Source organism: Grammomys surdaster, unplaced genomic scaffold, assembly GCF_004785775.1.
Source record: "Grammomys surdaster isolate TR1022 unplaced genomic scaffold, NIH_TR_1.0 125807, whole genome shotgun sequence".
NCBI lineage: Eukaryota > Metazoa > Chordata > Mammalia > Rodentia > Muridae > Grammomys > Grammomys surdaster.
The window spans coordinates 341,893-351,729 of record NW_021620638.1 but is presented as its reverse complement, the minus strand read 5'-3'; the positions used below and the strand labels follow the sequence as shown (position 1 = coordinate 351,729).

At 42.0% G+C, this 9,837-nt stretch overlaps 1 protein-coding gene across 2 annotated transcripts; it reads right to left on the bottom strand.

The window, feature by feature from the left end:
- Window positions 1-595: 595 nt before the first annotated feature.
- Gpx5 (glutathione peroxidase 5) lies at window positions 596-6,871 on the bottom strand. 2 transcript variants are annotated; one of them, XM_028789281.1, is made up of 5 exons: window positions 6,782-6,871; window positions 4,828-4,981; window positions 2,548-2,665; window positions 2,050-2,149; window positions 596-802 (listed from the first exon to the last, which is right to left on the bottom strand). In XM_028789281.1, the coding sequence occupies exons 1-5, from the start codon at window positions 6,869-6,871 to the stop codon at window positions 596-598; spliced, it is 669 nt and encodes a 222-aa protein (XP_028645114.1). The 2 variants fall into 2 exon arrangements, with proteins under 2 accessions (XP_028645114.1, XP_028645115.1); XM_028789282.1 differs by lacking the exons at window positions 596-802; window positions 2,548-2,665 and having other exon boundaries at window positions 2,088-2,149.
- Window positions 6,872-9,837: the final 2,966 nt, after the last annotated feature.

Here is a 9,837-nt window from a genome sequence, read left to right as displayed (position 1 = left end):
ATTTGTCTCAGGAGACACACATTTTAGTAGGAGCAACCTAGATTGTCTGACCATCCTCCATTGCTCTTTCTCCACCTTCAGGCTTAGAAGAGAAAGACTCAGAATGGCCAAGGGGACTCTTCCTCCAGATACAATGCTCAACCAAGTTATCCTCATGTCCTTTGAATTTGAGTGGTTCAATCAGGTTGTGTTGATGTTATTGATGGATTTTTTTCTTTTGACACAAGATCTCTTGTAGCTTAGGCTAGTCTGGCATTCATGTTCCTCTTGTCTCTGCCTGTCTGAAATGTCTGTAATGTCTGCTGAGTGCTGACATTGTAGGTGAGTACTAACACCCAGCCAAACCTGTAACTGAGGTCTTTGGATTTTGTTTTTCCTTTTCCTTTTTTTTTTCTCTTCCACTCAAATCTAACAAAGAAAAGCATCTGCAGCCTTCCAGACACAAATCTACTTGAGCAGGGGAAGAACTTGGGCAATTTAGGGGTGACTTGGGCAGGAAGAGTCCATTTCAGTAAAAGGCGTGCTGAGAAGATGGAGTCTTTTTTCAGAGTGGTCTTTAAGGGAGAAGGAGGAAGAGGTCAGAAACTTGGCCTTCCTATATGGTTTTGAATTGGTTTAGGTACGCTAGAATGTCAGACTTGACAGTGCTGACAGGAGCCTGGTGGAACCAGCGCATGACAGGGACACCATTGGGTCCCACCAGGAACTTCTCAAAATTCCAGCGGATGTCATGGACTTTGATTGGCTCCCAGAGGGTATGTTTGCTTGTGACCACAGTTTCAGAGGGGTGGGGACAAGAGCGCTGCAGCAGAGAAGGAGAGAAGAGAAAACACATTATTTCTGTTCCTAGATGAACCAGGTCTCCTCATTCATAGACAATCCCCTCCCTGTGACACTCATACATCCTATTCTCCTGTGGTTCCTGCTAAACCCCACAAATTCTGCTAATCACCATCATGCCAGATGCCAAGAACTTTCTGATCTCACAGCCTACATACATTCCCTCTTTCTGTCCTTCACCCCAGGGCTGCATCCCACTGACAACACACAGCTTAAGATGTATTTATTGCCCTTTACGCTTTCATTTCTTGTCTTTGTCATTGTTTGTTTTGTGAGACAGGATCTCACATAGCCCATGCTGGCCTCAAAGTCACTGTGTCTCTGAAGATGACCTTGAATTCTTGATCCTCATGACTCTACCTCCCAATGCTGGGGTCACAGATGAATAAATACCACTGCACAGGCTCATCTTCCTTTTCTGCAAAGTGAATGACTTGAACTAGAATGCTATTTCCAAGGTCTAGGGTTCTGTGGACCAGTGGAATTAAAAAAAACAAAAACAAAAACAAAGACATCTGGGGAACAACTTAGGGCTACTAGGATTGTTATCAAAAAAGAAAAAAAAAAAGGTTAACCCACATCTTGTCAGTTAATTTAAAAAAGATCACTGGAAGAATAACTCAATGTGGTCCATGACCTTCATATAAAGGCTAATCTTAAAATGAGATGGATGGGATTCATGAGGCCCTCTTCACGCTGTCCCAGCAGTTTGTGGAGAGCCATGCATGCAGTTGCACAGCTCTACTGTTCTCTGTATTGTTATTATGTTGCCTACCACACAGGTGGCTTCTTGTTACTATATAGCCTACCACACAGTGGCTTCCTTTTACTATGTAGCCTACTATACAGGTGGCATCTTGTTACTACGTAGCCTACCACACAGGTGGCAGATGCTCATCAAAAAAGTTGGTTGGATGAGTGAGAGAATGAGAGTCAATGAACAAAGGGTCAAGTAGAAGCTGCCTCTGCACCCTGCCTATTCCTCACAAAGCCATAGTCCCACAGATGCTAACAGACTCATATCTCTATGACAAATGAGCTCACATCTCTACGCTGAGCAGATTTCATCCAGAAAGATTGACCCCCACATCCTGGAATGAGCCCTTGGGTCTGTTTTTACTATAACCAGCCTATGGAGATTTTAAGCTCCTAATGGATGGTAGGAAGACTGGAGGAGAGGAACTAGACAAATTCCAGCCATTCACTCACCTTCAAGAAGGTGAAGATTTTCTGCTCTTTTTCACCATTTACATCCCCTTTAGCAAAAAGTTGGAAATTAGGTAAAAATCCTTTTCCTGGACGAACATACCTGCAACAAGTCAAAGGTTAGGACATAAGGGTACAAGTTAGGATGGTGAGATGCAGACAGGAAGGGCAGAAAGAGGCAGAGATGTGCAGGGGGTGGAGGCATGGAGGAGCCAAAGGGCATGTGTGTTGGTTTCCCTGGTTCGCTTCATTTTCTTGATTCTAGTCTGTCTTCTCTCCTTTAACTGCTCCTGTCTCAGGAATAGCTGATCTCCAATTTTTCCACCATTGATCCATCCAGAGACTAAATGGGGCTTTGTCAGATTCTCATTCATTAAAATCCACTTGCAAGTGCCCCAAACTGGTTAATCACCACCTTCCCTGGCAATTTGGAGGCGCTGAAGGGTCTCTGATACAGGGAAGGCAATGAGACCTCTTACAGAGTTTTAGGCAGGTACTTACTTGAGCCCAGCAAGAATCTCTGAACTCTCTCCTGGTTCTTGCTTTCCAAATTGGTTGCAGGGAAAGCCCAATATTACCAAGCCAAGTGGCTTCAGATCCTCCTGGAGTGCATTCAGTTCTGTGGTTAGAAAAGAGACAAGGTGGCCTGACCTGGAGACCCCCATCCAGGAAGGATCCCTTGGTCTGTTGCTACCATAACTAACATATGGGGATATATATAGCCCAGGATGACCAGAGGAAAACCCTACGGGCTAGTCATTTTACAGAGAAGGAACCAGAAGGAGAAAACCATCTGTAGAGCAGAGAGTCTGAACATCATGACTGCATTCTGAGCCCCCTTATTGAGCAACATTCTTAAACTCGCAACCAGGTTGTTTTGTTTGTTGGTTGGTTTTCAAACAGAGATTCCCAGGTCTCATTTCCAAATTCGTTCCTCCGAGATGGTACCAGCCAATGTTGTCACTCAAAACCCAAACAGTATTTCAAACAAAACCAGCTAAGAATACTATAGCTCATTATATAGCCATTCTTGTTGGTTTACTGATAGAATAGACCTTTCTTTTTCTAAAGGAATAGGCATGCATGAGTAGTGTGGTTCTCTCCTGGGTACAGGCTAGCTCACGCTGAGCAAGTACAGACAAATTTGGTAGGTAGCAGAAGCCAAGAGCTTCAAGCTGAACTTCCTGATACTCCATCCTGGGGAAATAAAAAATAAATTTTATTAAAAAAAAAAAAGTTTGCCGGGCAGTGGTGGCGCACACCTTTAATCCCAGCACTTGGGAGGCAGAGGCAGGCAGATTTCTGAGTTTGAGGCCAGCCTGGTCTACAGAGTGAGTTCCAGGACAGCCAGGGTTACACAGAGAAACCCTGTCCCGAAAAACAAAACAAAACAAAACAAAACAAAACAAAAGTCTCCAAAGTTGAAGTAATGCTCAAACTTCAGTGCTCCCGTTGTCCACTGTGTAAAGTGTTCTGACTGCCCTGCTTAGACTTTGATGGTTGTTTCCTTTGTTAACCCTTTCTGGGTTCTACAAATATGAGCCTATCATTCAAGGATCCAGCTTGGCCAATTGGACTCTCTCAAAGACCCCGTTAAAGTTAGAGATTGCCTCCCTGTTTCCACACACTTTCCTCTCTTCCTCCCTACTCTCTCATCTTTACAGACAATCCCTCTCTCCGAGAGAGAGAGAAAGAGAGAGAGAGAGAGAGAGAGAGAGAGAGAGAGAGAGAGAGACTAGGAAGCCTGCCTTTCAGCCCCTTAGTAACTCTTCCAGATTTATTCATCTGTTACCTGCCAAGTGTAAATTAAATAAGTAGATTGCTTTGTTTTTTTTTCTCATTGAGATATGGTCATCCTATTAGTTCAGGCTGAGGCTCATGGCCTTCCTTCCTCAGTCTTCAGAGAATAAGAATCACAGCTATGCATTACCATACCAGGATATAATTCATTTTTAAGGACTCTTTAAACTGATAAGATGAATTATGCTTCAATTAAAAAAGAATGAAGAATTGGGATGACTTCAAATGTACATTGTTAATTTTGAAGTCATCAAATAGTGCTCACAATGTTAACAATAGGGGCTTGGGAAGAAAGAACATCTCTCACAAATGGGATAGTATTCTGGGGTCGGGGGAGGAAGAAGCAGAGAGATTTTGTTCCTTTGACTTTTGAGCCTTGTGAATATATTACTTCTTCAAAGCACACTGCATACCATAACAATCCACAAGAAGACCTTATTAGTTCAAACAACCAGGAGTCTTCACCAGTTTCTATTCTGGTCATGTGCTGGTCATGTGGTTACTATAACTTTCCCTGGAAAAATCTCAAAAACATGGATCTTCTCTCCTGTATTTGCCAAGGAAACTTCCAGAATTTTTGGACTCATTGATATATTGCCAAATTCATTCATACGTATTGTCCCAAACAAGACACCAGGCATACCAAAGGGAAGGACCAGCCACTTTGTTATCTTATGTGAAGAGCTGAATGGTGTCTCAGGTTCTGCAGATCACACACTTTCCATCACTAGTATCCTCTCAGCTACTGACCTCTGCCTTAGGATGTGAAAGCAGCCACAGTCGAGTATGTGCTGTGCTCCAATAAAACCTTTAATAAAAGTTGTCTAGGTTTGGCTGTGGGCCATTCCTTGTTGATTTAAGACATCAGAGAGGGAAGTAAATTACAATGGCATATGGAATTGGAATAGAATAACCAATGTAATTTAGAATATAGTCAGCTAAAAAATTTCATCATGAGGTCACACGGCTATGAATTCTTACCAGGGTACTGGATTGTCAGACCGCAATAGGTAGCCACATTGACAAAGAGGACGTACTTTCCAGCATACTGCTTGAACGGAATGTGATCCTTCCCATTAAGAGACAGAGCCTCGTATTCGTAGATGGTGCCTTTCACCTCTTTGTAGCAGTCCATCTGGGAGAATTTGGAAAGCTTTGTTATGAGTGACAACAGTGGTCACGTCTGTTTGATCGTTCAAAGCACATGTGGACAGTGAAGGTGTTAACTGGGATTCAGAGAACAGACAGAATTGTGTAAGAGATTAGAAAACCAATGACTCAGCAGTTAAGAGCACTAATTGCCCTTCCAGAGGTCCTGAGTTTAATTCTCAGCAACCATGTGGTGGCTCACAACCATCTGTAATGAAATCTGATCCCCTTTTCTGGTGTGTCTGAAGACAGCAACAGTGTACTCATACACATAAAATAAATAAATCTTTAAAAAGAAAAAGAAAACCAAAAAGTGAGATGCCATGTAAAATCTATTGTTTATGTGGAGAAAAGAGGGACATGTAGAGGTCCCTCTTATGCAAACACTTGTTGCTTTCTCCTTAGGAGCAACAAGTGAGTGGTGACATGAGACGGAGGTCAGGCCATGTGTGGACAAATCTGAAGGGAAAGAACTAAAAACAAATGTTGTCACAGAGAGGAAAAAACAGCCCTGCTTTTATGATACTGAGGCCACACACAGCCCTGGTTTAAAGTCACACTGCCTGTTGCTGTCTATGTGGGCCACAGTCTCATTGCTTCATTGCTTCATGACAGCCTTGTGACTTCTCTTTCCCTAGCTCTTCTGGCTTCCTACCCCACTGGTGAACATGGTAGAATGAGAAGATCTCTAGCCTGGAATAAGATCTACATTCAGTGTGTCTATGCATCTGGACGGCTCTCATACCTGGGTCGCAGAGCTCCTCTCTCCTAAGAAAAGCATCACAAAGAAGCCCCCAGGTCTGTCATTGTGGAAAACACTATCATTTCCTTAATGGGTTTCTCTCTCCTATCACCACTCTCTTACTCATACGGCTGTCTCATATGCCAACACTGTGACGATAAACTGTGTGTGCCAAGAAAGGATATGGAGAGCCTAGCTGGTCACATCTGAAGATATTTGAGCAGATCCTCACACATCAGAAATAAGTTCTATGTGAAATTCTCATTTCACGTCCTCATGTTAAATGTCTTTATAAGGTAGGTCTTAGTTTTCATTTCTGTCTCTGCCTTAGCTGGGTCCCTGCCATGTGAAGGTGGATAGATACTCACCAGCACAGATCTACTCACTGTGCTGGGGGCGGCAGCTATACATTGTTCATGGAAGACAAGAAGTTCTATCCCACTGTGTGAGTGAATGTTTGATTGCTTCTAGTGTCCCCCTCTCTGCTTCTATCCTTCTGTGGACTGCTTCACAGATTGAGGTTGTTGATAAAACAGCTGAGCTCCAAACTGAAAGCAGAGCTAGGACTAGATTCTCAGACACCTATCACTCCAAACCTAATGCTTTAGGATTCTGCTTGTTTTTCCCCATGTGTTCCTTTGCCCTTAAAAATCCACATCAGCTTTTTTTTTGTTTTTGTTGGTTTTTTTTTTGTTTGTTTTGTTTTTACAAAGAAGTCCTTCCTTCATTCATCACTGGGTCTGAGATTAGTCAACTCCTCCAAACCCCAGTCCCTACCTACTTGATGACCATGGTCATCAGACCTGCTCTGATCTAATATGGTGTGCCTTCCACTTGGAGAAGCAGCGGAGAAAGGATAATTGTTTCCTCCTTATTCATATGCAACTCAAACATTCCTATTTATGAAAGTGAAGCTCATTCAAGAAAAGAAGAAAGGTTTGAGGTGACCACCAGAAGAATACTGAGGCGAGGCTCTTACAAGAAGGGCTGAAGACAACAGTGACCGTGTTCAGCCCTGCTGTGCTCTCAATGGACCTTACTCACCTTCATCTTTTCCGGCCTGGGAGTTGTCTGCACATAGCTGGCTAGAAGAAGTGGAACAAGATAGAAAAAGACTCTTAACTGTGTCGCCATGACTAGTATTGCCGATTTCTGGTCTGAGGGCCTGCCGTCTTTGTTCATCTCCCCAGAAACCAGCCCACACCTATCAAGACCAATCACAGGGCAGTAAATATTCCTGTCTAGCAAACCTAGAGAATTTAAGTCATATCCTTGCCTACACACGCCCCCATGAGCACTCAGAATTCAATAGTGTGGAGAGGACCTGGAACTCATATAAATCCTGAATTTTATCAGGATTCATCAGAATTATCAGAAAGTTGTGGCAAGGCCTTAGATGTAAATGTTGAGAGAGAAAGACAAAACTTCCTTGCAAAACAGTTAACATGGATGTTCTAAATACTGTTTATAAGGCTGGAGATATGTAGTTCATGTATACTTAGTATGCTCCAAGTTCAATGCATAAAAACAATGACACCAATCAATCAAGTGCTTTACCTAACATCATTATTTTAGCTTCTTTGTTAAATAAAGGAAACATTAATTAGTACACTACTATACTGCATAGGGTTGGGCAGTAACAGAAATACTGCCTATTATTTTAGCTTAAACAACAACAACAACAAAAAACAAAGGGTAGAGGCTGGAGAAATGGCTCACTGCTAATAGTGCTTGCTGGTCTTACAAGGGAATTGAGCTCGGTTCCCACTACCTACATTTGGTGGCTCACAACTACCAGCAACTTCAGCTTTAGGGGAACTCGAGCCTTCTTCTTTCCTCTCTGAGTACCCACATATACATTTGCACATATGTGTACACACACACACACATACACACACACACACACACACACACAAAAAAAAAAAAACAATAAATGAAATAAAACCTCAAGAAATAAAAATTTTAAAACCCTGAAGGATAGATAGACCCACCTAGAATCTGGTCAAGAGAACTTGGGGATGGGGAGTGGGGCAGGAACTGAGAATAAACCACAACACATTGATACACTCATTTATAGAAATGCTTTCAAGGACTTATAAATCAGTAATTTTAGAAAAAAAATCTGATCAAGAGAGAAATGGGCACAACTCAGGAAACCCAGTGGTGCCTGTGGTAGGATACAATGTTCTCTCTCAACAATAATCAAAGAATTATGAATAAGAAAAGATACCTCCGTGTTTATCAGATTGGCACGAGTTAAGAGGATTGGTGGGACTCAGCCTGGGAGTAGTCTGGCAACTGTGCTCTTGCACAGTAGGCGGGGGATGGGGAAAGCCGAGCACTGTCACCTCCTTGGGTGGCTGCTCTGAAGGCAGTGCTTTCTATTTTTTGAACTAATTAATTTGGGTGGGGGAGGTTGTTTTTAAAAATTAGCACATAAAGCACTGGCGTGTCTCTTGCCTCCTCACTCCCTATCCTCTGCCTCCCCCATCTACTTCCTGCTCTCACTAGTCCCCATGTGACCTTCATGACACAGGTATTCTATGGCCCACCTTTAATCTCTCCCGGTTACTTAAAACCTCTTTTTCCTCCTTTCATGATCCCCTTTCTAGTTTCATAACCTATATTAACCCTTCAAACACCTGTATGTGCATATATAGAAATAAAAACCTAGGATCCAGACAAAAGACAGACTATGGTGTTTGTCTTTTTCAATCTGCATTATTTGACTTAACACAGTAATTTCTAGTACCACTCATTTTTGTGTCACAATTTTATTTTTCTTTATGGTTAAATGAAATTCCGTTATGTGTATGTACCACATTTACTTTATGTGTTTGTTAAAGGACACCTAGACTGGGCCCAATCCCTGGCGATGAACATGGATAAAGTAGCTCTGAGGTAGAGCTTAGTTCATTAGGGATTTTTAGATTTTGAGAGTCCTCCATCCTGAGTTTCATAGTGGCTGCCCTGGGTTACTTTACAGTGGACCAATCAGATGCCTTCCTTCCCCTGTCCTTGCTGGCATTGCTGGTATTAGCCCTTTGCTTGAGATGAGCTGGAATTTCACATTACTTCCTATTTGTGTTTCTTTAAGGATATTGAACATCTTTATTTATTAACACAAATAAATGTTATTTTTGAGACATGATCTTGTGTCGTCTAGGCTGAATTAAATTCTTACGTACCCAAGGATGACTTTGAACTCTTCTTGTTCCCACTTCCCAAATTCTGGGATTACAGGAGTGTGTCACCACACCTGGCAATGTGGGATACTCTTTAAAAAAAAAAAAAACATCCTTTTTTAAAAAAAAAATTACATTTTATGTATTTAGTGCGTGTGTGTGTGTTGTGTGCGAGTCTGTGCATGCACGCTATGAGGAATGAGTTGAAATCATAATCTGTGAGAATTAGACATGATGAGTCACTGAATGTATTTATTACATTGGCCCACTTAGAAAGTTTTAAAAAGCTGGGCAGTGGTGGCACATGCCTTTAATCCCCGCACTTGGGAGGCAGAGGCAGGCGGATTTTTGAGTTCAAGAGTTCGAAGCTAGCCTGGTCTACAGAGTGAGTTCCAGGACAGCCAGGACTACACAGAGAAACCCTGTCTCGAAAAACCTAAAAAAAACAAAAACAAAAAAAACAAAACAAACAAACAAAACCGAAAGAAAAGACAAAGTTTTAAAAAATGTAAGGATTTTTGTAACTGAAAATGCTCCCCCTTTCTTCTGTTTGAAGTGACACCAAATCATCCCATTACGCTGTTACTAACTTGCGAACTACACTGCTACTTTGTGTATAGTTTTAACTTCTTTTTAAAAAGGAACTTGTGACCTAGGATGTGCTCTGTTTTAGAGATGGTTCCATGCGCTTCTGAAAAGAAAGTGTATTCTGTTTTCCATCGATGGAATAGTCTGGGTGTGCCAGCTGACTTCATTTGATCTGTGCTGTCGTTTAATTTGGACAGTTCGCTGATTTTTTGTTTGGATGATGTCTGTAGGGATGCTGTGTTGATATCACACACTATTGCTGAATCAAGACCTGCCAGATATCTCATTTCTCTTATATCCATTTTGTTTAACCCATCGAATCAAATC

Coding starts and splice junctions, on each gene's coding strand:
- Gpx5 (XM_028789281.1), bottom strand. CDS start 6,871: ATGGCGACACAGTTAAGAGTCTTTTTCTATCTTGTTCCACTTCTTCTA. Junction 4,982..6,781: donor CCAGGCCGGAAAAGATGAAG/GTGAGTAAGGTC, acceptor AAATTCTCCCAG/ATGGACTGCTACAAAGAGGT. Junction 2,150..2,547: donor GAGATTCTTGCTGGGCTCAA/GTAAGTACCTGC, acceptor GACTTGTTGCAG/GTATGTTCGTCCAGGAAAAG.